Source organism: Stegodyphus dumicola, chromosome 5, assembly GCF_044657685.1.
Source record: "Stegodyphus dumicola isolate Sdum_Otavi_A_Nest chromosome 5, ASM4465768v1".
Lineage (NCBI taxonomy): Eukaryota > Metazoa > Arthropoda > Arachnida > Araneae > Eresidae > Stegodyphus > Stegodyphus dumicola.
In genome coordinates, this window is record NC_140772.1 from 120,190,939 (window position 1) to 120,218,726 (window position 27,788).

Sequence of the window (27,788 nt, forward strand, 5' to 3'; positions counted from 1 at the left end):
TGCACCGGATAATAGGATTAAACCTCAATGAACTGCAAGAAGAGTATTTTTTGAATTTTCTCCTTTTACCTCTTCAAGGATCAAAATTGTTACAAAGCCATGAGAAAAGTCATAAGATGCATATGAAAGCTATTTATGATACCTTACATAAAATTTCAAACGTATTTATTTTAAATTAAAATTACTACTATTGCATTAGTAGTAATTTTAGTAGGCAACGTTAATTTGCATCTCAGCTTCATAAAAATAATTCCTATATTTTACTTCTATTTACAACATTCCTGCTTTTTACTTCAGTATTTATAATATCTTTACAAATGCATTTTGCTTAACAACTTTGTTATTTCAGTTATCACGGTCTCAAAATGTATGCAAATCGACAAAGAATAATAGCAATCAATATATTTAAAACATTGTCCTTAGAAAACAAGAAACTATAATTGAATAAAATTCGATGTCGATATTATTTGCTCATAACTGTTAACCATCAACAAATTTACATTCAAGATTAAAGTTTTCGTCATTACGTTTACATTTCATAATCAGACCTTAAAATAACAATAGTGTAATTGCTAAACACAAATGATACAAACTGTAGCTATATTACCTGAGAATCCGTGTCTTCCCAGTACTGCATACAAATGTGGTGTCGGCATTTCTTAATAGGATCATATAATTTACAGACTGTATCGTTTATAATTACAGATTGAGTGCAATGAAAGCTTGTAGTTATAATTCGCTCAACGTTGACATTCTCACCATTCTCTTCAGGAAGTAAATCATACATTTGCTTAATTGTTTTATTGCTTTGGAATCGTTCAAATGCTTTTAAAATACTATAAATAAATTTGAACATTCACAGCTAAGATTAATTTCTTTTAAGATTAGTATTCCGTTTAACGTAAAATTATTAACAAATATTAACAATATTATCATAAAATTTCATGAAAATATTTACGTTGCTAATTACTTTTGATCATACGCAACGCAGATCGAAAGAGAAAACATCCTTAACTTTAGAACCAGACAAACTCTTGGAAATGTTCAAATCTTTTAACTGTGAATTTCGCCTAGAATCCAGCGTTCCCCAAACGGCACCCGAGTATATAGATCTCTCCTTAGAAACACTGCTTGTACGTGCATTTATTTAATGCACACCGTTTTTAAAATATCAAAGACCGTATAAGGATGAATGTTTCATATTTTAGATTTCAAGTTAGTGATTATCTGTAATATTTGTTAATGTGGTTAGCACTGAATTTTCAATGAGGCATAGAAGGATTTAACTACTTATCCCAAAAAGGTAGCCAGTTTCTTAATATTTACGAAGCAAAAGACTAAAAAGGAGGATGCTTCCTTTGTATTTTGTTTTAAAATCAGTTTTTAAAATGAGTTATTTTTTTAATGAGTTTCTTCGTCTTAAAATCATTTGTATATTTTTTATCGGTTTCGAAAAACTTGCTTTCTAACCGTCAAACAAAATTCTGTCCTTTCTAAATAAGAGATCCTCCATAACATATGAGTGCATCAGAAAGTAATTTACACTCACGTAGTTTATATAAAACTGTAACTTTAACTTCATTGTCTGTATTTTTTGAAAAGAAAGGTTTCGTTATTTTTTTAATTCTTAAAAGCAGAAAAATTTTATGTAGAGGAAATATGTCTCTTGAATTTTTAACTTTGTCTCCGTTCAGAACAAAGACAAAAACCTCTGAACATACAAAATTTCCCCAGGTGGTTCTATTTTTGTCATTCTTTTTACATTCGAATTGCCCTACTAATCGCATATTATGTTATGCTTACTGTCTGCCTTACAATATAATATTCAGAAAGTAGTTCGATACAGTTAAATTTATTCTGAACATATATTTTCTGCTCGCTGAAAAAATTTAATTGATAATTATTTTTTACCAATAAGGCTTTCACATGTAAGACTATTTTAAAATTAATAAAGTATTTTAAACGCACTTTGCATTTATAAGCAAATTATCATATTCAATTTAATGCTTTGCTTAAAAGACTGTTTTGCCACCTTGATTGGTGTAGAGGTTAGGGCTCTTGGTTGCAGTATCATTCGTTGGCCCCGGTTCAAGTTTGAGAGAATGCATGGATGTTTTAAGGTTATAGTATCTGTGCAGCACGGGAGCGCACATAAAAGACGGTCAACCGGAAGTTCTCTGGAATGGCAGGGTAAGAGGAATGGAAGAGTGTTGGATTCGTTCATCGGTGTGCTCTCCTTAAAAATTGGGATGGAGCTGGGAAAAATCATCTGTCACTTATATAATGGTCAAGGCCCTGCTAACGACAGATACAATCTTGCGCTCTTTACTTAACAAAGTTCGCGTACTTGTTCTGATTAGGTCAGACAAGTGAGATGAGCCACAACCAAAGAGAGTTTGAAAATAAATACAGTTACCTCTGTTAATAACAGAATACGACTATATTTACCCACTACAAGAAAATCTTCGTGGACTTTCTAGATATATTACAAAAATTTAATTAATTCTTAAAAAGACCTTTAAATACTTTTATTTAAAATTGTTAATTATGTTTTTTTGCATTCCGATATAAAGATTATTTACCGGATTACACAGAAGTCACCAATATAACATTTTTAAAATGGAGGCTTTAACTCATTTTGAGGCAGTAACCGAAAGAAAATGGTTTTCGTTAAGGAATGTAAATTAGGCAAACACACAAGAGCTATCTTCCTAAAGAAAGGTATGCCTTCATGGAGGACTTTCTAAGCAAATCTGACTCATATTCAGATTACATATAGGAAAAAACACAAAACCCAACCATGCAACAAGCCCGTTCGCCTTGAAAACTGCCAGCATTCAGCCGTCTAAACTACTCGACCTCTGGCGGAAGCCTGACATAAATCATATGGCTTCAAATTCCTTTTATAACTACTACATAAGAGCTATGGGTAAAAATTTGAATCTGTAAAGATGTTTTTTATTATTACGCTTTTGAAACTAGTATAATAAAATTACTGCAGTTCTTAAAGTCGGAGGAATGTAAGAGTTAATCAGTACTCAATTGACAGCAAATTTCTTCTTTTTTTATGACCTTGTAACGGGAGGTATGGAAAACAGAATATTGCTCTGCTAAAGTCTGACTTAATTTTGAAGAAAAAAGATGCTTCCTTCATCTTTATATAACGTTTACTTTATAATATAAATTTTAAAAAGAGATATCCAGTATTTATGACATAGATTTCAATTTATAATTTAAATTTTAAAAAGCAGCTCATTATTAAAAAAAAATATTCTTCAGTTTTCTGAATATCGCAAAAAAGGGAAAAGATTCTTCATATTCTTCACCTGTATTATCAGAATTTCGTTTATTCTCTTAAAATGACCCACTAGTGGTAAGCGATGAAATACCTGTTCAATTCGTTTCCAAACCCCAAGAAACGGGCTACATACGTGGGATGTTTCTTAATTTTGACCCTGTGTAAGTGATTAAGTTCCAGTTCCTTTGAAAATCATCCACAAAGCATTTTCTTCTTGGACAGTTAACTCTCGGTCCGCTTCGCCATAATTCAATCCAGTCTAATGCTCCAAAAATATAAGAGATTTCAGACTAAAATTATGGTTGTTGCCAACGCGTGTAACCATAACTTTTTACAATATCCTCCTCTCCCCCCCCAAAAAAAAACATAAATACATTATAAAGAAAAGGAGGATAAATGCTATAAAGAAATTTCAGGAACGTATTGAGGGATACGAAAATAGCAAATTTTAAAAAGAGACTTTTGGTTTTCAAAGTAATCTTGAGGCATCAGTAACTGCTGAATGTTTTTTTTACTTCCTTGTGCGAAGTAGAAAGGAAGTATTGTAATCGCGAAAAGTTTCAGCCATCATATTTCAACGAAAATATCCATATTCACCGCTATCTAATGCAATTTATCGATGTTTTTGCGTGACATCTGCAAGTAAGGACAAAATAAAGGACTCTTTTCCTCAAAAAATTTACTCGTATAAAACGGATTTAAAATTAATTCTGAAGAGAAATTTTCAGTGGCGTCTGTGTGCACGTACGTATGTACGAATCTCAAACGAGTAACCTCAGAAATTTAATGATAATCTCTTCCTAAACCTGAGAAGGCGGTATAAGTTGGATGACTATCAGTTGGAGGATTTGTACATAGTGTAATTACAAAATTGTATATAATGTCAAAAGCTAATTGTTTTCAGACATTTCTTATGCTATTACTAAAAAGATTAGCCTAATTCATACTCTTCAGTCTGTCAAATAGCTCGTTGACTGTGAAAATTACTTTTTCCCTTTTCTAATTTTCTTCCTCGTTCCGATACGACAATTAGCCAGAATTCACTAGTTAGTATATTCAAAATTTTAACAGACCTTTTCACTCACTTGAGAACTCCGCAACAAACGTCCCTCAAACATTCCTATTTCCTCCCACGTCCCATAAACAGCATCTCGAAAGTTTCACCGCCTGTAATAATTCAAAGTATTCCCGCTGCCAATAACGGAATTTCGGACACACTCCCCTTCTGAGTAAGACACAGAAGAAAACACTTTACCGACATCCCACTAGAAAGAACGTAAGTTAATTAATGCATTTTCTAGTCTTTTATAAATTCATGTACATTTCGCATTTTACTTTCTTATTATATATATTTCATTTTTTCAATTTTTATTTGATTTGTTTTTTGCAAAGATAACATTGTTATGTTTCTTAATTTTTTCATGTTTATTTAAATTACTTTGAGTTCTATTTCATAATTCCAATTAAGATTGCTACTGTTTATTTTTATAAAAATAGTCTTGAATTAACATGCATAAAAGCGAAGGTGTCAGGGGACATTTACTCAAGTATTTTGTAACTTTTAATACACAAATTGCTTTTGACTCAAAATTTATAAAGAATCTTGTATTAGCGACAATGCTTCATTCAAAATGTGTTCTTTGGTACTCTATTTCGGTTATAAATCCCATCACTACAATTTTGGCCTAACTTAATTTGCCAGTTTGGCATCATCATTCTTACTTGAGTAAAAGACGAAACACCTTTGCATTAATTAATTTTTTCAAAGTTTGAAATTTTGTTATTCATGATTTAAATTCAAGTCCTCGTAAAACGTTTTTTTTTCCTTCATAATTTACATTCAAGTTACTTTAAAACACAATTTTCGGAATTAATCCTACATATGGGTTCCCTTACGCAAGTATTAGAAAAACTAAGTGAATTTTAGATCATTCAATATATGTATATTTATATCCACTCTGTTACTCGGCTCAGTGATCTCAGTTACTTTATTCTTATATACTCGTATTTGTAAATTGTGCAATTTTGCTTTAAAAATGATTGAATTATATTGTTCTTATCTTTCGGTTAAGGTTTTTATGCCTTTAGTTAACCTACATGCAATAATTGTGGAATTACCAACAATTTTACAACAAGTTTTTTAAGTGCGGCTAAGCCTAATTTCTGATTAGTATGACGTCCATGTTTGCTTACATTTAAAACTTACCAGAATCAAGTAAACCTCATAGACCAGAATAGTGGATTTGTTGCCAATCTAGAGAAACTAAGCTTCCCAACAACAAAGTAACGTCTTCTTTTATTATTGCGAATTTAATTATGCTTAATTCATCATGGAATTAACATTTAAGCTATTAGCTTATTTTTATATTGAAACTGTAACTATAATCGTAAAAATTGTTTTTTAATTGTTTTAACTGTATTTGTTGTTTTATGTTTTTCTATAGCTGTAATATTTTAATGAAAATATTTTGAATTTTATGTATTTTTGCCTGGCCGCGAAGTGAGAACTGAATTTAGTAGTGCATGCGTAATAGGTAAACGGCGCTAAAATCGTCTGCGAAAACGTTTTTGCTTTATTTGTTTAATTTCTTTTATGTATCGTTTTAGATTTATTATAGTATTTGAATAAAACTTATGGTAATTCTTCAGATGATATAATTTGTGTGCATTCTGAGTTTTAAAATGAATGTTAACGCCGTTAAGTGTACCTAGCGCTAGTGTGTCACTATGGTCAATAAATATAGTGAACTTTAAAAGAGTGCATTTATGCTATTGTGGTCTAAGCGCTATCGACGAAGTAGATTTAATTCAAAATTCGTTAACTGTTAATTCAATATGTTAAATATGGAAAAATTACGTATAATTTAATATTCTATACAAGGAAGTCATGTGGTGTACACATCAGATTTTTTCACAATGCAATCAAATTGCAATTTCAGAATTGTCGATTGTAATACTAGTAGATATTGAACTGGTGAGAGTGCTAATTTAATTCACTGTAAGCTACATTAGCTGCTTTATTTAAAAGGTTTCCGCTCAGAATCATCATGTCTACATTTCAAATTTGCCAATAACCTTTAAATTCGATTGCTCCACGTTTTACCTCCAATTGTGCTATCAGGCTTCCGGAAATTAACCTTATATACGCATTGAATTAATATACTGCATTAAAATACAAAATAAATAGATAAACTATTTGAAAATGGCGAAGTACATGAAGGATAGACACACCTTCTTGGAGGACTTTCTTAGGGGAACTGGCTCGTATTTTTGTAACATATGGGAAACACTACGAAAAACATTCAGGTAGCAAACCCGTTCACTTATATTTACAAAAAAGCAAACGATTTGGAACAAACATTTCTGGCCGCTTTTTATTATTTGAAACACGAAATAATATCTGCTCTCTATAAATTCATTCTTTTTTTTTTCAAAACGCCGCATGTAAAATAGCTATGAATTGAAAGATGTGTGTTGGCGCTCTCCGAATATAAATAATTCTACCTCACAACGTTCTGAAATGCATGACATTAAAATTTCTAAGTGTGTAGTAAGCAATATACTAATCGGAAAAAGAAAACTGTCAGTCATTACTTTTACGTGGAAAGAATACTCCAAATAAGTGCTGGAAAATGGTACGAACTGTTTCTAATGTATTGAAAGTTAAATCATTAATAGCAAGAGAAAATCCGCCGAGGCAGAAATTAATTGCAGAATCTTTAAATGCATCTGTAGCAATAACAAAACATAATGCTCACCAGCTTTTTCAGAGGATTTTTTGACGCAGGAGACGTGAAAAATGTGCAGAGCCTTCACCGGGACTCGAATCCTGGACCTCTCAAATACGCGTTGTGTACGCTTCCAATTATACTACGACGGCAGGCGGAAAAGAGGGAGAAAATACCTTACACACTCCCCCTATTTAAAGTGCGACTAGAGATAGGGAAACCCAATTGCCAGATTCTGGTGGTTACGAATTATCGTCTACTATCTTTTAGTTTGGGCACCATTTGTTGCGTCGTTAGGTTTTTTGAACCAGGAGAGAGGAAAAATGTGCAGTTTCCACTTCGGAACTTGAACCTTGGACTTCTCCAATACACGCTGAGTATACTTCCAGTTATACCCGGACGACATGCGGAAAGGAGGTAGAAAATACCTTATAATGTAGCATGAGTTTACCTAACTGATTGGAACAAGAAAGAGTTGTTGTTGAAGAGAAAAAACGTACACAAACCTGGTTCCGCCAATTCAAAGAAATTTTCAGTAAGAAGTGTGCGATTGTCTGAGAATTTTCTTACAATAGGAAATTAAAAGTAAGAAGAGTGGGAATGAATGTTAAAAATCAACGCAACTTACGAAAAAGAAAATATTTTACATCTGATATCTACAGAATAAATTCCAGTTCTTTATTCCAGTGACTTTCAAAGAGTGAAAACTTCATCAAGAAGCATCAAGTCATACTTCGTAAAGTAAAATTGCGTTCCTTGGAAAAATGAAGACTGATACAAGTATTGCGTATATAGACTGTTGTGCCTTTCGTGTCTTGAAAAGAGGCTCTTTCTAAACCGAAAACCATCCTGATTGAAGGCCTTCTGGCGAAAGAAAAGGGAATGCCGAAAGAAAAGCTTTGCAAGAAGAACGATAAAAATATGTCATTAAGAATACAAAATCCTTTATTCAAGGATATTTAAACTTTGACCACATTTCAAGTTGCTCTAGTTAGAGGAGTAAAGATGTGTTAAATCGTATTTTGATCACTAAACGTCCATTTTTAGCAGAGTGGCGAAAGGCGCTGAACACTGGTAAATCGATGCGTGTTAGAATCTTGCAGGAAAAAGTGGCTATATGAGCGTTTTTGTGTTTTTCATCATGTGCATCGAAAATATGAATTAGCTTCACTTGGAAAGTCTTCCAAGAGAGTTTCATGTTCTTAAGCAGATAACTGTCACGTGTTAAAAGTATCAATTAAATTCTGCCCTCTAACAGACATAGGATGAATATTTAGGATAAAGCAACAAGGAGCGTCTCTCTTGAATGAAAAAATGGGCACAAATAGTAACATAATAGATATTAGCTTTATATTGTTGATTTTCAAATATAACCACTAAATACTATTTACTTATCCAGTATACCTAGTATACTAGTATAATACTACTACTTAGGTAGAGTACCAACATTAAAAAAAGGATAATACGTAGTAAAATATTTTAATCAATTGCGTAAAGTTTCTGTCGACTCTAGTACATTTGGAGTGAACTTGCACATGCGGATGGGGATTAATTAAGCATTTTGGGTACTTTTCCGTTTCGCCGGCGCAAATATCGCAAAGCAGACTTTATTGGCGACAGCATACAGTATACACATAAAAAATATTTAAAAAGTTTTAGTTCTAAGAATTCTTTTTTTAAAGGCATAAACATTTTAATATCGCTTAAAACTTTATAAAAAGCCAATCAATCAAGACAATAAATTTGTAAAAAGACATTAATTTAAAAATTTACTGTGCTTTCATGGTTCAACATCCTGATTCGCCGGTTCATCTCACGTGACCCCAAGCGATCTCATCTTACGTAAACTACTCTACAAAAATCTAATGCTGTCAGTAATTATCTACATTAATTTCAAGTTAAATCTTAATTTGGAACACAAGTTTAAATGCAAGAAATATTTCAATGCTTACGAATAGCTTACTCAGAAATTATGTAAAAGTGCAGTGCTTTACTTCATTAATGCATTCTCATTAGAATTGATGAATTTAACCCTTGACTTTCTTCGGGTAAGCGCTGTGATTGCATCCTAATTGACTTAATTACCGAAAATGGCCTTAGACATAAAACTGAACTATCTAATAAAAATTCTATGTAATTATATGCCAGTATTGAAAGAAACAATCAATCTGATAAGAAAAAGCTACGAAATGTTTTCAAAATGAGGCGTAAAAGATTACCAGCGAGAATATTCCGTTTGGCATCGGTTGTACCATTATTGGCGACTTTATCGCTTGCGCCGGCAAAACGGAAAAGTACCGCATTTTGTTATAATCTTTTGATGATATCATTAAGCTGGATGAATAGGGATACTTATTTACAATAACTTCTAATGTCTAGCGGAATTCTTTGCTAGCCGAATTCTAAATTAGTTGCGGAATTTCTAAATTTGATAAACTTGGCGAAAGTCTGTTTTTCAAATGCTGTTGTAAAGGTAATATTTCTACATTTAAATTATTCTGTCGCCTTGCTTGGCTTACATTAAAATATTTTCCTGTCTCATATTTTTTGTTTTATTTTCCATTATAGTTTTCTTTAAATAGAAACTATTTGTCGCAGCAAATGCAATGCAATTTTGAAAAATGCTGAAAATATAAAGAGTATTTTTTAAATGTTCGATCTGATAGCTGTTTTCTGGACTATAACAACAATGTCGGGATCTCCACAACAGAATGGCGTTTCGTAAAATTTCCATTGGTATTGATTTTTATTCCTGTTCCACTACTTTCTAGAGTCCATTAATCATGGTGGGTTTGCGCTCAGAAAGAGTTTTTTTCCCAAGAAACTAAAAGCACACTAGTCCATACCGATTTTGTAGGAATACATTGAAACGTTATATATTGAAATTGAATTTTTTTCTGCAAGCATGGTATGTAAACCTTTCTCATAATAGTGCGTGAATAGATTTTAATACTTTTCCCACTTTTCTTATTTTTAATTTCTCTCAGTAAGAGAAACCTGTGACAATCATAAACCTCTTAACGAAACTTTCTTTGCATTGACGGACCAGATTTGTACATTTTCCCCTCTTCCTTTTTGATAATAAACAGAACTTATTTTACTGCAGTCATTTAGGTAAACCTGTACTTCATCAAGGATCGCGAACTATTTCTATGTGTCTCCTTCTAAATAGTTTTCATACATTAATTCTTCAAACTGTTCTGCATTGAGCCACGTGCCTCAGCAACAAAATGGTGAACATTATGTTTTTAGCCTTTTAAGTTGTAAATTTTAGTTGAATATTTTATTTGCTGTATAAGGTGTTTCTCCTGCCTTCCTAGCGGCACGCTATCGTAGTGCAGATTCACTACACCACGAAGGCACTTCGTGGTGTAGTGATTCTGCACCCTGGGCCGGTCTTCCAGAGGTCCGTGTTTCGATTCCCGGCGAAGGCGATTGCTATTTTTCATCTCTCCGGCTTTTCCAATTACCCTAATGTCTCTACAGCTGTTGCTATACATGTATTTAATGAATTACGATTGATTTCTGAGTCGGTGGATTTTCTCTTACTGGTAAATGATTTAACTTTATAAACATTGAAAAAAATGCGTACCTTTTTTGGATGTTCTTTCGGAGTGGTCTTTTCCATGTAGAAATAATGACTGACATTTTTTTCCCTTTCCAATTAATAATGTTGTTTTCCTGCGCTTAGAATTGTTAATACTTTGAATTTCATAATGTTTTTGTATTATGGAATAGAAATATCTCTCTTCGAAAAGCACAAAAACATATCTTCAAACCAGAGCTTGTTTACACGGGAAATTTTGAAATAAGAATAAATTTATAAATTTAAATGTAGCAGCTGGTATTTTTTATTTCAAATAATAAGCTAGAGACTGTTTATTGTTTCACAATTATATGCTAAGAATGAAGTTTTAGTATATATGGAAACAGTTGTCAGTTTTTATGCGAACTATTGTCTTACCCGTAGTGGTTCAGAATAAATGATTGTTATTGAAAGATAAACAGAAATTAATAACCCCAAACCTGCTACCAATGCTTCTCTAGCATGTCATAAGTTTAGTTTTAGAATAGTTATATTTTTTAAAAATATGCTGCTCTGGCCGTTTTTCCTAAGATCACAGGTATGAATTCTAGCTTTAAACACTGAAAGGCATATTTAAGAACTAAATATCTGAATTCTGGAAAATTTATTCTCTCTAGTATTCGTTTTAGTGCTCATTTACTGAAATATATAGTTAAATGACAAAGGAATTTTGTAACAAAATAAATTTTTCCTGTAGTGTAGGAACATGAGAGAGTTATACAGAGACTGTTCCCACATTTTTAAACGATTTTGGTAAGCGGTAATAAAATGTCGTTTGCTGCAAAAGACGTAATTGTAATTGTACTACGTTTTTAAAAGTCAAAATTATCGTCTGGGGCTTGAAAGTTTTGTTTTTATTCAAAATGGCGAATTTAACAAAGCAGTGGTTCGAAGGCTACATTTACGCTCTTTCTGATGAGAAATATGCATACCCCGTTATCCAAAAACGATGTGAGAGTCATGTTTTTGTGATATCTAAAGCGTTGACAGGTAATATCATCAACAAGAAAGGAAACAAAACGTCAAATTGGAGCCTAAAGTGGGACAAAAATTCCAAACAAGTATCCAAGGAAAAAACGGACATCTTCGACTATTGCAAAGGTACGTTGTTTAATGTTAAAAGAAAATCCCCCTAGTCAAAGGACAGTTGCAAAACCATTAAAATGCTCGGTTTCCACTGTAAACAAAATGATAAACGTTGATTTAAATCTTAAGAAAGCGAAAAAACGCAATGTGCATCGTCTTCTTCCAAAGCATATCGCTCAACGCAGGACACTCTGCAGAATTCTTTATGAGAAACACTTATCCAAAGAAAACTGGAAAACAATTGTCACAATAGATAAAGCATGGGTGTATTTTAATGATTGTAACAAAAAAAGAGTCATTTATTATCAACCCACAGTGCCGTCAATCTGTGAGACTCCAGCAGGACAAAGCTAGCAGTCACACATCAAAATCTACTGTAAATTTCCTAAAAGAAATGGAACAAAAAACTGGTATCAAGGCCATACCCTTCAATGATATCCCTACTAGATCTCCCGATGTGTCACCTATGGATTTTTGTGCTTTCGGACTTTTAAAAACTGCATTATCCAAACGTTGTCCCAAAACCCTAACAGGACTCTGGAAAGCTGTTCGGGAGGAATGGGATAGAGTACTTCTTCTGCCACTTCAAAAGGCATTATTATCCTGGAAATTGCGGTGTCGAAAGATAGTTCAGAATAAGGGATGTCAAATAGAACATTTAAAACACAATAATTTTATGTAATTTAGTTTTGTGAATAGAATGTATATCGTCTAAAAAATGTGTGAACAGCCTCTGTACACTTATTTAAAGAAATTTGTTTATTATTTCTAATTGCAGATTGCAAAGACGATGTAGACACAAGCAAAAATTAACGCGAACAAGCAAAACTAAAAAAGGTTTACCAGGATATATATATATAAATATATTTTGTGTCTCGTCTCCCAAATTGTTTTCCAGAGTGGAACCATCCCAACCGTGGTGGTTTTAAATGCACCAATGATACGTCGGAGAGCTTGGTTGTAAAATCTTTCGAATAAAACGAATGGTCCACTTGGTTAAATGCTGCCGCAAATGGCTCGTAACAGTAAATAATATTGTGTACAGTAAGCATAGCGGGTGCAATGTAGATCTACCTCCTAGTGGTGCACCCTGGTAACTTAGAAATAAAATTAACTTATCTACAAATTCGGCATGTGTCGCCTACAGAAATCTTATTTAAAGAAATATATTCATATATTTTAATTATTTCTGGCATTATTTAATTAAACAGAAAAGAAATCGGAAGGTACCTTAAACCAATTTGTAGATGCCAAACACCCACACATGAGTGATTTCGATCGGATGAGAAATTAAAAGATATTTATACTTTTAAAACATTTCAAACTATAAAAATAAATATATATTAAATTCTACTGTGTTCTTTTATGAATATCCAAAAACACTGCCTTTCTAGTCGCTATGCAGCGAATGCTTCAGATGACTAAATGCGGTGGATATGCCGTGAATACTTTAGATGATGCTTTTAAATTCAGGCTTTTACAGACTGCTTTCGAAGAATGAAAACATTTTTTACTTTTAGATTATATTTACAAAACTGTATGCATTAATACATTCAACAATACCTTATTCTTTAAAACATTCTCTGAAGTTATAAGAACAAAATTAAGTCACAAAAGTACTAAAATTGAAAAGAAATTTTTTAACTTTGAAAATAACTGTAAATAAAGTAGATTGCACTTAAAATGTTCTGCATTAAAATAATAAGCGTGTCTGACGTGAAAATAATTGTATATATTTAATTCACTGAAAAGGCTTTTTATTACACTAAACATCCTTAAAAATTATCTAACACTAGCTTTAAATCTGTTTCCGACGTCTGCAAAATAATTTCACTTGTGCTACAGAAAAATGATATTTATTCTTTTCAAAACTCAAAATTACCCGTTTTAGTGTTTGAAGGAATGTAAAGCAAATAAGGACAGTTAGAATTGAATATTAATAATTCTGTATATAATGTGAATATAAGATCTTAATTATACGTTATCTCAAAAATTAAATTTTGAGTATATAATAAATTACTAGACAAATATTAGAACACGGCGTCTGTCACGAAGCGTAGAACCCATCTAAACGAATATTTTACATTTACATTACATTGGTATAATTGAAAAGATGACCCTGTCGTAGAATAATTAAAAGTTTCCTTCCTAAAGGAATTCATTAAAATATAATGTATTGGAAATTAATAATTGGTTTATATCAAATATATGCAGTTTAACAAATACTTGTAATCTACAGAAGTGGCAATGAAACTTTACTTTCTTCATGTGGCAGAAAGGCATCGAATTACTACTTAGCTTTTAGAATTAAATTCGAATGATAAGTTGTTAACATAATTACAAGTTTTACTGGATTATTCATTATTGTTTATATTATCTTTTTATTCATTATGAGTAAATAAAATATTTTTCGGAGTATATTTATATATATTTCAAAATGAAGCCTTAAATAAATTAGTTACGTATAACAGAATGGTATTGAAAATAAGTCGCATTAAAACCATTAATTTTTGATTGTAATGAGTGGTAAAAATGAAATATATAGCATCACTAAGCGTAACTGTTAATTTGAAATTTAAATCACTTTACGAGTGCATAATAATTAAGATGAAAGTTATAATGCTAGAAGTAAGAAATTATACAGCTAGGTATTTTTTATCCTAAGAATTGTTGGACATTTGCATTTTCTTATTATTTCACCTCCCTGAGAAGTCTTCAATGAAATATTTGGACTTTTTATTTTCTTGCTTTTTATTAATCTTGACATGGCTGAAAAAATCCAATATTGTAAAAAACGATCCCACATAATTTCCATAAGCCTTCATATTTTCTTCTGGTATTTAAATATTGCAGTTTCGCCTCAAAAGGCAATAGTTTCGAGAGTTCTTGCTTTGCGTAGCTTAAAACCTTTTTTATTGTTTTCCTTTTCCTCTTTTTGTGTGTATGGGGGGGAGAAGGCAGACTATGTTTAATTGCTTTTTATCTCTTGATGATATTTTTATACAAACGTATGCGAGCATTTTTATACGAAGCATTAGAGAAGTAGATTTCTGGAAGTTTGAAACGTATCTCGCTTTTGCGGGAAGAAATAAATGGTATATAGCTATATTTTTATCGCAGTTATTTTTTGACAAGATAAATGACATATATAATAATAGTCCGAAATTGTTAGATGCATCACTTTTAATTTTAAAAATATACATTCGCGTAATCTCAATCTTCAATGCATATTTTAAGCTTTGAATAATTTTATAATAAAAGTTGTTTAACAAATTTAGAACAGGTTTGAGAATAGTTTGGAAGAATATGCTTCTTTACCAACAGCGTAGCATTTATTTATTTAGCATTTCTATATGATTTTGATGTCGCATTTGCAACTTAAAGGGGCCCTAAAAATAAGTGTTTAAATATTTAAGTTTTAGTGGTAGTCCTTTTTTTAATCAAATTTATACCTAAATATTTTACTGTAGTGTAAACTCTGTATATAATTATAATGTAACTAAAGGGAAAACTATTAATTAAATAGAACACCCATATGCGTTTTCGTTTCCTTTATTCATTATATTTCGTTTTATAAGTAAAACTTAATTTTTTTTCAATTCAAAATTAAATCAAAAGAAAAGAAGAACATCTGGATATTTTAAAATATTGATTCTACATTTGCTATTGAAATGTACTTTCATTTCCGTTTGAGAAAGATTAATAAATGAAAATGAAATGCATATTTCAAAGCAGTTAACAAATAATACCTAATGCAATTTACTGTTAAATAATTACGGCATATACGCAGTGTAAGAAATTTTAAACATATAATCCTCAATTAAAAATAAATAAAATTTAAATCGATCATAACAGTATCGTTTTTTTCAATCGTGTAGTTTATTTCTTTAAATGTCGTTCAAAGAATGAATTTTTAAGAGAAATTTTGTTTCTTTTTCAGGAAAAATGTTTCATTGGATAATAAAAGAAATTATTTGATGATGGAATTACTTTCTGTAATACAAAAAAATGTCGAACACTAACTATAAATCTCTTTCCTTTGATCTCATGCATATATAGTTTAAGATCCTGTTCACGAAAAGCTTTAGAATTTTAATAATAGTTATTTTACATGTTCAGCATTTAATGAAACATTTTTATTGATTAACAAAAATTTCTGCATAATTTTCACAAATAAAATTCAGGAATATGTATAAAAAATCACAGTTAAAATGCAAGACAAAATTAAAATAGATGTTGAGTAAATAAACTGTTGAGTAAGTCTAAATCATGAACTTTTTTTTAAACCTTGATTAATTTCTAAAAGAATTTTTTTTATAAATGACGACCAATTCTAGATTGATTAAAATGTAAGGAGATAAATATATTATAATGGCAACACTTTTTATAAATTTCTTTGCCAATTGTATTGCCTATCCCATTTAAAGGAGCTGTTTTAGAATTCCAATTTCTTTAGCAAGGCAAAATGTAACCATTGTTATTTCATAACTATTTTGTTAATTTTTTAAGAAATTTCATATTAAAATACATTTACAAAATTAACCCAGAGATAACTATAAAATATAATTTATTATACTTATATTAACTATAAGGAATTTTGTTTAATATTACAAATGATAATTAATAAATAAGAATTCTCAATGCGAATAATTTATTTAATTTTAGCGAAATATAAATGAAAGTAAATGTTTATGGAATCGATGCTATACAACAGTCATATGCATTAATGATCATTAAAACGGTAGAAATCAACCAAAAAATAAAATTAAGCAAACTGAGACTGGTAAGACCAGTGTGTTTGATTTTGACAGAGAATAATAGGGATATCTTTGGAAAGGTAGGGATGCCTTCGTGGAAGTCTTTCGATGGAGAACGATGCTAGTCGCATCACACATTAAAAAAAATTCTCATTTTTAAATAACACATTTACTGGACTGGAACAGAGTCACGAAGCTAATGCTAATGTGACTAGTGTTATCCATTCCACCACTGGTGACAGACGTTAGTCTTACAGAAACCTATTTTACTTTCAAAACAATCTTTTCTTCGGAGACATATGTTTTGATAAAATAATTTTGTACTTCAATCGAAATCAAAATTCATGTTTTAGCTTTTTCGTCTTTTTCACTATTTTTCATCCTTTGCATTTTTTTTTTCTTTTTGTATCTGAGGAATCTCTTGAGCCTAATTTTAAGTATATGGATCCCTATATAAACGAATGTACAGTATTCTTAAATAAAATATTTATTTGTAAGATATTATTATATATTTATAGGATATTTAAAATTAATCAGCAAGCAGTTAAACCATCCTAAATGAAATAATTATTTGTGGATTATTATCCTACAATAATTAAACAATTTTAATACAATATAAAAAAATGTAAAATTCCAAATTTTAAAATGTTTCATTGATAAAATTTAGACATATTTTTACATATAGAAATAGTAAAAAATACAATATATTATTTTATAGAAAGCGTACACGTTTATACCTAAGGTTGTTAATTACGATGGCATTAAATAGGTTACAAATGAGATCTTTAATGGGGCTGATGTTTTGATATTAGCATATTCAACTCAAATTTTATAATATTCAAGCAAAAACCAACTCATTTTACTATATCAAGTCGATTTAATTTTTTTGTTAATAGCTATGTTACACGACTAAAACTCCATTTCACAAGAAAAGTTGGGGAAGAAAACAATGCCATGTATTTTACATTTCTCTCATAAAAGCGGATATTTACGTAACGTCACCATTCTTACAAACACAACATTTTATTTTTTTACTTCCGTTACAAAATAAAGGAAATATTCTAATAACGAAAACTTCGGGCATCATATCTCAACAGAACTATCCATTTTGACAGTTCATGAATCCATTTGAATGATTTTTTGTGACCTTCTGTGCGTACGGATAGAATAAAGGATTCTTTTTCCCAAAATGGATTATAAGTTGGATCTAAAATGGATTCAAAACGTATTTGTTTTCGTGACGTCTGTACGCATGTACGTTAATATGTATGTATGTATCTAGTATAACGCAGAAACAATTAGGCGTAGAAATTTCAAATTTTTTATATGCGACTGTTATAACATCTCTCATTTGTAAATTTCTTTTCTCTCTCTCTCTATATATATATATATAATCTCTACACCTTCCCCCTTAATCGACTTGAATGTTCTTACCCGGCTCTTATATTCGAAATCGTTGGTCGTAGTCATATACTTCAAGTTACAGAAGCCTTTTAAATAACGAAACTACTCATGTTTTCTCAAATTCAAATTAAAAAAAAAATAATTTTCGACAAATAGCGAAGTAAAGCTTTTAATGTTATTTCCCAATTCCTATATTTAAATTTTATACTCGTTATGAAAAAATAAAATTATAAGAAGTTTGGCTCCCACATGACAAATATTAATAGGGAAATTTACTTTTAAAATTTGCACTTTTTGATGTCATTTTCAACTTGCCTTGAGGTATCTGTTAATTAAGTTAGAATAATTCGAGAAAATAAGCTTAGATGAAGTGCATCAAAAATGTGTATAATTTTATAGGAAGTCATGTGATGTCCACATCAGACATTTTAATAGACTTGAAACCGTCTCATCAGACAGTAATTCAACAAGTTCCCCTTCTAACTCAGTTTTAACAGCAGCAACATTTACCTCAAGTGAAAGCAGTACCTAGTCTGGGATGTTTAGTTCTAGTAAGTCCTTAAACTAAACTTGCATGTCTTGAAATTTTTTTTAAATGACGAACATGAACAATACAGTCATCATCTTTTAAACCACTGCTAACTGAAATAAGGTTTACAAACTGATCAAACGCACCGCGTGAGATGTTAAGACTGCACAATTTTAGTTTCGCTAAGAAAAAATTGATAGCTTATTGATAAATAAATTGACCTTTATTACCAATCTCATGTATTATTTTGAAATATTGTAAACTGTAAATCAATCAAAAATCATAGAATCGTTGGAAACTGTTGCAAATAATTTTAAATAATTATAAATTTGATTTTATGTTAATCAGCTTTAAATTTCTTTTGAATTATGTAAACAAATTATGAATATTTTACAAATACAATTTCTGAATTGAAAAATGAAATTTAATTTTAAAAAAAGAATTTGAATCTGCAGCCAGCTATCTGTAACTTCTCCACGTCTGATTCTTTACTACGGTGGGAGCTATTCTTTTAAATTAGTAAAAAGATAAAACAGTACCAAAAAAGTATTTGAAAACTCTAGTTTTAAATATAAAAAAGGCATTCTGTATGCAGACAGTAAGAAGGAACTTCTATCTTTCTCGATTAAATGTGAAATTAAAAAATATATATTTCATTAGATTTACTTTCGGGTTATACAGTTTTTATTTCCAAAGTTTAAAGCAAATTTATAACTAATAGCTATAAAAATTTAAGGATTACTAAAACCGTACACCTTTGACTTGCATAAGAAGTACTGTGCACGAACTCATAGAACTTTAAATTTTAAACATTTTGTGACCATTTTTGTGGGTTTAAAAGTACCTACATTGGGAATCTTGATGCCTAAGTCAAAATATTCAGTTATTCAACTGATAGCTATAGATTTAAAAAAATTAAATTTCATTTTATAAAATGTTTTAATAAAACTGCAATGTGTATCCATTGCCTACATTCGGAGTCACACAAAATTATTTTGAAAACGTATTTTCAAGATTCGAGTGTAAATACTATTTTTATTTACATTAGATCAACTGATTTCATTGTCTTTTAAAATAACACTGGGCAGCAAAATTTAATTAGCTGTTAAGGAGGAGTGAAAAAGTGATTCTTATATACTTTTTTGATTTCAAATCTGATGTATCCATAGCCAAGAAATTAGACTAATCGGATAAGAAACAGCAACAATAACGACAAATATGAGGAACAGATAATTTTATATATTAAAAAGCTATGAGTGATTCAAGAAATCTTATTTAATTTTTGCAGTCAGATTCCAAAAATGCATAATAATAAAAAAATAACACTTGCTAATTTCACCGTTAACCACTTCAGTTTTGAAAGATTGTCTTTATAAAGGCAAAAAATTTTATTTTTTAAAATCATGAACTATACACATATAATTTAATTTAATATAAAATATAACAGTAGCAGTTTACACAATTTTGTATTACGTTTAGTGTTTAAATTAAAGCTGACGATCGGTCTTTCTATAACATCTTATTGTGTTCTAGATCTTAATATTAATTAATTTAACGAATTTTAACAGGAATACTTGTACTGCTGTCGAAAGATACATTCAAATTTGCCTTTCATATTTTCTTTAATTACTTAAAATATTTTATATTTAATATTCCAAATCATTAGAAATTAGTAAACTAAAAACAAATCAATTCTTGATTTTTCTTTTGTATACTTTTACGTGATAAGTAGTGTAGATGTAGGCAGACCTTTATTATACGGATCTCTTTTATCTTTCAAAGTGAAGGGAAGAATGTAGTAAGATAATTTTTATTCTAAAACTTCCGACTGAATATGTTAATCTTGTTAATTTTTCCAAACTAGCTCGTCCTCTTTTTTTTTATAAGTTTGATTACATAAATTTATTCTTTTTTTTAATAAATTCAAAATGAGTTTTTTTATAAATTAAGAAAAGCGAAAGCATTTGTTATGTGCACCATATCCCTTTTAAACTAAATTAAGCGTTATTTGAGATTTTAAAAAACATTATTGATCCAAGCGTTCTCTCAGTCAAAAGGTAAACAAAAGGTAAAAAGGTCAACAACAACTGAAGTATTTCCAAAGTTCGCTTATAAATGTAAGAGACTTTGTATATATCTCAATTGATGTATTTTAAAAACCTGTTTTTAACGAAACTGTATTAAAAGCATGCATTTCAAAGTAAATTAGTTATCTTGAATTCTTCTCATACTCACGCCAAAATCAAGGTAAGGGCCGAGTCGAATATTTTCTCTACTACTCCCACAGGAACTGCTATCGTCTCTAAAATACAGAGCATCATTGTCAAGTCCGGTCAATCTTCTCTGGTTTTCGAAGTTTTTTCGCATATCAGTCTAATATTCAGCTGAAAACTGCTGGCATTTACCGTAGCACCAAACACTACCTGAGTTATATTATTTTTCTTACTGTATTTGGCAAATGTGCAATAAATCGCGCAAATATGCAGAAATTAAATCTCCGGCGCTTATTGACACTTTAGACAGTCACATAATGAGCTAATTCTCACGTGCGAGTTTTTATCGTGAATTTATTTGCAAAATTTTCGGATACTTAGCTTTGTTTATTGTTCATCACCGGCCATAATAATTCTTAAACGATCTAGTTGTTCGATTCTTCAGCGCAGGCGCGTTCGAAGTTCGTCGGGAAGAAAAAGATGGCATGTTGAATTCTGAATGCGAGCGCCATCTAGAGGGCGTTTTATAATTAAACTCGCAAGAGGATCGAAGTGGCGTGACGTCATGCATGCATTTCGAAAACCGAGGCCCGTTTGATATCGATTTTGAGTTTCTTCCTTTCTTTTTGTTGTTCGTTTCCAGGCAAGTAGGAAACAAACTAACGTGGGGACAAAATGTATTTTGTCTCGTGTGCTAAACCTGATTGCGACACTTTTTTTATCTTCCACTTTCGTCGCCCACGGGAAGTATAATCTGTTTCGACACAAATTACATTTTTCATCCTTTAATACGCTTCCTCACAAAAGCTTTATTTTCTTTCTTTCCCTTTTAAATTGAGTTCTTTAAATTGAAACAGTTTAAAAAGATATTGTTTCAAATCATTTTTTTTAAAATTTTTTTATTTTAAGCGCTCTAAAAAACTGTTAAGTAAAATCATTGCTTTTCCTTTAGACTTTAATTGCAGAAATTATTCGCCATTAATAAGCACTAATTCTTCACTCTACACACAGTTTCATAAGTATAGCACTGGGAAACGGGTTAATTGTCTTCTAATGAATAAAAAATACCAGATGTAAGTTTCTTCTGTTTATTTAATGAGTTACGGTAATTAACGAATCATGAAACAGAGCTACCTGCCTAGCGAAAGGAATGCCTCTATGCAAAGTTTAAGTTTCCTAGAAGATACTGGTTCTCTTTTGTTTACCATTTGAAGAAGGGTATAAATGAGTAAATTCAAAGAGATTAAAACGTATTAAAATTTTCGTAATGTAAACACAACATGCCTGTTTTTATATAAAGGATTGAATAAAGAAATATCATGGGCTACTTCAGTCAACTTAATGTTCCTTTCTTTGTATTTTCCTTAAATTAATTCTTTTACAAAAGTAAAAGGTAATTTAAATATTTTTCTTTAAAGAAATCATGTAAACATTCGCTTAACTTGATATACAAGTACAATATGTTATTAATAATTGCTTACAATAATTAATATATGTATATAATGTTCTGAATAAATGAAGAATATAAGTTTTTTTCTATTCAGGATTAATACTCACAAAATTAAAACCTAAAGGAAAACCATATCAAAATAAAAAAATGTAAAGAATAAAATCAGAAAATTTTTCATAAGAAATATAAGATTTATTTTTCTGCATTATATTAAATACAATGAAACTTAGATAATGCCCTGAATAATGCAAAACAAAATTCCGATAAGCATATATGTTCTAGAAAATACATTTTTAGCTTAAAGGAAAATAATTCTCCTTACTATGCCCTTATTTAAATAAGCAAACAAGACCTAAGGTTTGAGTAAGCAAAGAAACCTATAAATTAGGTAAGCAGGCTAAGATTTCAGCAAGCAAATAATAAATGGGGAATTTTAATTTGTGTCTCTTCTCTAAAGGGACAATCAAAGTTTCCAGAGGACTTTGGTCTTCAATGAAGGTGGTCGCCTTAGAAAGGCAATATTTCACACTGTTTTTTAATACTGATTATTATAAGACATAGTCCTCTACAGCACAGAATTTAGTGACAAAATAAGAGTTCACTGTGTATTTTTATCATATAGAGCATCTTAAAAACATTTTTTGTAGTATTATATTACTAGTTTTTAAGTACAATTTATTATTGACTCATGCGTATGTAAAGAAAAACAAATAAATCCAATAAAAGTAATTTTCTCCCACAAATAATTATATTGATATTTTTATCACTTATTATATATTATATTTTCAAGAATAAATGCACGTATGATGAAACAAAATGTTTGAGTCATTAATTAAAGTCATTCAAAATTATTTAATTTGGGACTATATTTGTATTTAAAGATTAACTGGAGGAAAATTGTTCCCACCCCCGGAGGAATCCCCCCTGCTGGATAACTTCCTAGTTTCAGGGAAATTACAGTTAGACTTTTATTTACGTATTAAATATTTACTTTCAGCTCATGAAAATGACAAATTACTTCCTTCTAATTTTGATATTTATCAACAATTTTATATTTTTTTAATTAAATTTAAACAAAAATACATTAAAAAAATCTAACTTTAATTGCAAAACCAAAGTAAGTTAAGTAAATAAACATAAATGTTTATGTACTTTTCGATTTGGAGAAAGGAATGGGATGAATGATTCTCTAGCAATGATGAAAAGAGTACATGAGGCAAATATAGTTTTAAATCATTACACTAAGGGAATAAATTTAATTTATATGCAATTTAAAAAGAAGACGTTTTTACAAAAGTTAGATTTACAATAGAAATGTCGCATAAAGGTGTTAGTGACAGAATATTTGAATTTTTTTTTCATCCATCATTTGAAAATTTTCAGCAAGCAGATGAAATAGAATAAAAAGCAGATTATGATTTGTTCAACTTTTAACTCATTAGGTTTGCATATACCAGACGATTTTTATACTAATGCATATTAAGTACCAAACTAACAGAAAATATATTAAGATTTTCGTTATAAAAATTACCTCAAATATCTCAAAAGTGTTTTAACGTTTACACTGCTTTTTTCGTTTTCTCAGAACTTTCTGTACGGTTAAGGACAAGAGAGAAAAAGATGTACACTGAAACTCAATTAGGAAAATAATTACAATGTAATTATAATGCTAATTACTGGAAGCTAGAGCATATTATCCTCAACTCATGTTGTTTACCATTTTTGGCTAATTTTTCACTCGCACTGACATAAAAAGAAATAACAAAAAGATAGTTTTTTTTTTTTTTTTTTTTTTTTTTTTTTTTTTTTTTTTTTCCAGTTTCATTCCGTAATAAAAACAGGTATAAAATATAATTGTTTTTCATTAAAACTTTAATTCACGCAGATGAAAAAAGTTAAGAGAAACGATTAACTCAAGCATCTCTTTCGATAATTATCAAAAAACATAATTGAGAAGAACTAAAAATACAAAAGGAAAACGGAAGTTGCATATGAGGTAACATGTGGCTTTCGAAGTGGTTTATCATCAACCGAAAGTGCACTCTTTTGTTCTGGATGAAATAAAAGAATTCAGTAAACTGAAATATTAACCTCTAATTGAAGAAACTGATTAAGTGAAGGCAATAATTTTGTTAAAATATAATAAGTATTTATTTAACTTCCATATTTTATTTTATAAACGCTTTCATTTTAATTTCTATTTACAAAACTTTAATATTATGTTCCTTACTATTTATATAACAATTGTTATAGTTTGTCATTATTTACACAAATAAAATTCAGATATTACCCAGTTTAAGATGCATGCCAATAAATGGAACCATACTTTATGACTTAAAAGATTTTGATTTATCACTGTAAGAATTTAGAGTGTTGGAGAATTACCAAAATTATGTTATTGACAGTAATATTGATTTTATATATTGTCGGTTTACAGGCGTTAAAATTAGAGTTTCAAGAAAAGAATTATTATTTATATGGGTAAAAAGGAAACAAGTCATTTCCCCCCCCTGTAAATGTTTTTCTTTGGCATATGCAGTAGTCAAGCAGGGAAACAATCAACTAGGCGCGATATTCTTATATTCCAAGAAAATAGACGAAATGCTTGGTAATTTAGGGCAGATTTTTTCAAATTATGAGCCATTTACCACCATATTAGTGTGGGAGTCATCAACGTCTAATGCTGAATTAGAATACCAGGATTATGACGTCATCAGTATAGCATCACCCAGCGCAGTAAGAATCATCCCAGACAGCGCTGAGACCTGGTCGAGAGTGGATGGCAGACGTGAGCAGACGGCTCACACGTCTTCAAGAGTTTATGAACTTTAATTGCGCTTTCGATGTTATGCCTTTACATCATTATGTTAATCCTGCATACCGTTAACTTCATCTTTATATACTTTTATTTCTTTCTATTAAATAAACCATTTAAATATTACTTCGGGCTCTCATGCTGTGAATCAAGTCAATTTCTACAAAAAAATATGGCGACCAACCGTGCGGCCTCGAATTCCAAAATGTGCGAGTAGTAGAACTGTGCTTTGAACTGTGAACTGAGTGAACTGTTGTCACAAGTTATTCGATTTATTGGATTACTCGTATAAAGTGTGGATTACCCAATTGACGACGATCATCTGTCGGGTGAGTACAAAACTTTCTTTCCAATATGAAGTTAGTAGAAATTCCAGAATTGGAAGCAGCTTTAAAGAACCGTAAAAGTTCTGAAATCGAAAGTTTGCATAAGCTTATTTTTAATACTGATGGAGATCGAGATAACCGAAAAAGATTACGTGAATTTTCTGGCTTTATATTTAAACCAGATTCTGAAGAATTTAATAAGAAAATAGATGCAGTGCAGAATAGTTTTACTTTGAATGAGTTAATTAAAATTTGCAATGTACTGTGCATAAATTCAGAAGGTTCAAAAACGGAAGTCGTAACCCGAATTGTCTCTTTCCTATGTGATTTATCTGTATTATTTGAAAATATTTTGCATGAAGAAAATAGTGATATTGAAGATGAAACTATTAATAAATTTTCTGAAGTAATGCTTGATGATAATCAAAGAGACAATCCTGGTTTTAACTAATCTCAAGTAAATAACAGTATGCAGCTTCCAATTCAAGATCATTTTAAACCTCATCTTAGTTTTTCTGATATTGAAAGTATTGTTAATCCTTTTTTTGGTAATTCATATGAAAACGTTGATAAATGGATTGATGAATTTGAAGATGTTATAAATTCTTTGAAATTAAGTGATTTGCATAAATTAGTTTTTGCTAAAAGATCATTAAAAGGTAAAACGAAACTATTTATTCAGAGTGAACCTAAAGTTAATGACTGGTGTAAGTTAAAAAAGCTTTTGAAATCTGAATATGGTAAAGCTTTTAATTCTGCTGAGTTGCATGAAATGTTATGTAAACGTAAATTAATGCCTAATGAATCTTTAGATGAGTATTTTTTGAAAATGAAAGAAATGTGTTCGCGAGGTAACATTGAAGATGCTTCATTAATTAAATATGTTATTGATGGTATTCCCGATTCTGTGGTTAGGAAAACTATACTATATGGTTGCGAAACAATATCTGAATTTAAACAAAGGCTTAAAATTTATGATAAAATGAGATCGGACAATGATAAGTTTAAAAATCCGAAACCGAAAGTAGACACTCAAGTTAAAGATAGAAGTAAGCTTTCGTCATCAAACCGAAATCAATCTAACGTTAATAAGGTCAAATGTTTTAATTGCCAGGAATTAGGGCATTATTCTAAGAATTGTGTAAACAAATCAAAGGGTGTAAAATGTATAAAATGTAAGAAGTTCGGGCATTATTCAACAAACTGTCCAGAGCAGACCCCCGAGACACATCAAGCAGCTTTATTACAACGAATTTGTGACAAGGATAGAATTTTGAAGACTGTAGAAATAAATAATCATTTAGTTAATAGTCTAGTTGACACTGGTTCAGATGTAACGATATGCAGCGTAGAGTTACACAAGCAGATTGGTTCTCCTAATTTAAATTGTAGCGATATCACGTTAAACGGAATTGAATCAAAGCAAACGTACCCCATCGGCCTTTTTCATTTCTGATATTTCAATTGATAGTTTTTTACTTCGTACGAAAATTTATGTTGTTAAGTCATTATGTAATCAAATTGTATTAGGTTTGGATGTATTGAGTCAGTTTAACTTCTCTTTTACCGAGAATGGCCTTCAAATAATTTCTCATCGGAATAAAAGTAATGTAAACTTGATAACTGCTGAGTCATCTCGAAATTCTAACGTTCGTTGCGTTATGGGAAATTTGAATATTGCTGTCTCATTGAAGAATGCTTATGATCCTTCGCGATCGTCTGGCGTCTCTGTTAATGTAAACAAAAGTCCCGAAAGCGGAAGTAGCGCGACGTTTAATTACCTTTCACATCTGGTGAATGCTATTTCTGTCAACGAGATTGATTTATCGCATATTTCGAATGTAGAACATAAAGAAAGACTGTGTAATTTAATTAATTCTTACCAGCCTCGGAAAAATAGACAATCTGACTTCAAGATGCAAATAAATTTATGCGATGATATTCCTGTCTGTCAAAATAGAAGATACATGTCTTTCGCGGAACAAAAAATTGTTGACGATCAAATTAAGGAATGGTTAAAAGAAGGCATAATAAAGCCTAGCAATTCTAATTATTCGGCGCCTATTGTGTTATGTAACAAGCGTAATAACTCGAAACGTTTATGCGTGGACTATCGGAAATTAAATAAGAAGATTATTAAAGACAAATTTCCACTGCCTTTAATTCCGGAAGTACTTGATCGCTTAGAACAGTCAAAAGTCTTCACGACACTAGATTTGAAAAATGGCTTTTTCCATGTAGACATAGACGAAAATTGCACCAAATATACCGCATTTGTAACACATAATGGTATCTACGAATTTCTTAAAGCTCCTTTTGGTCTATGTATTAGTCCAAATGTTTTTCAAACATATATTTATTCAGTATTTCGTGACTTGTTAAATGAAGGTGTACTAATTATTTATATGGATGATATAGTCATACCGGCTAATGATGAAGTTGAATGTTTAGACAAATTAGAAAGAGTACTCAAAACTGCTTCGGAGTATGGATTACAAATAAATTTCAAAAAGTGCCAATTCTTAAAACGTAAAATTGAATTTTTGGGACATGTGATTGAAAACGGAACTATTCGACCATCACCTTCCAAAACTGT

The 27,788-nt window shown here is 30.4% G+C and overlaps 1 protein-coding gene across 3 annotated transcripts in view; it reads right to left on the minus strand.

Moving 5' to 3' along the window:
- The window catches only part of LOC118190582 (sodium-dependent proline transporter-like), a 258,842-nt gene that overhangs the window by 147,357 nt on the left and 83,697 nt on the right, over window positions 1–27,788 (minus strand). Inside the window, exon 1 of one of the 3 annotated variants that reach the window (XM_035361343.2) lies at window positions 20,624–21,019. The exons of 1 other annotated variant lie outside the window; for it this stretch is intronic. In XM_035361343.2, the coding sequence (XP_035217234.1) occupies window positions 20,624–20,755 (132 nt within the window). In that variant the 5' untranslated portion in view covers window positions 20,756–21,019. Of the gene's footprint in view, window positions 1–607; window positions 1,001–20,623; window positions 21,020–27,788 lie in introns of those variants that run through there. One more of the 3 variants, XM_035361336.2, reaches the window with a different exon arrangement.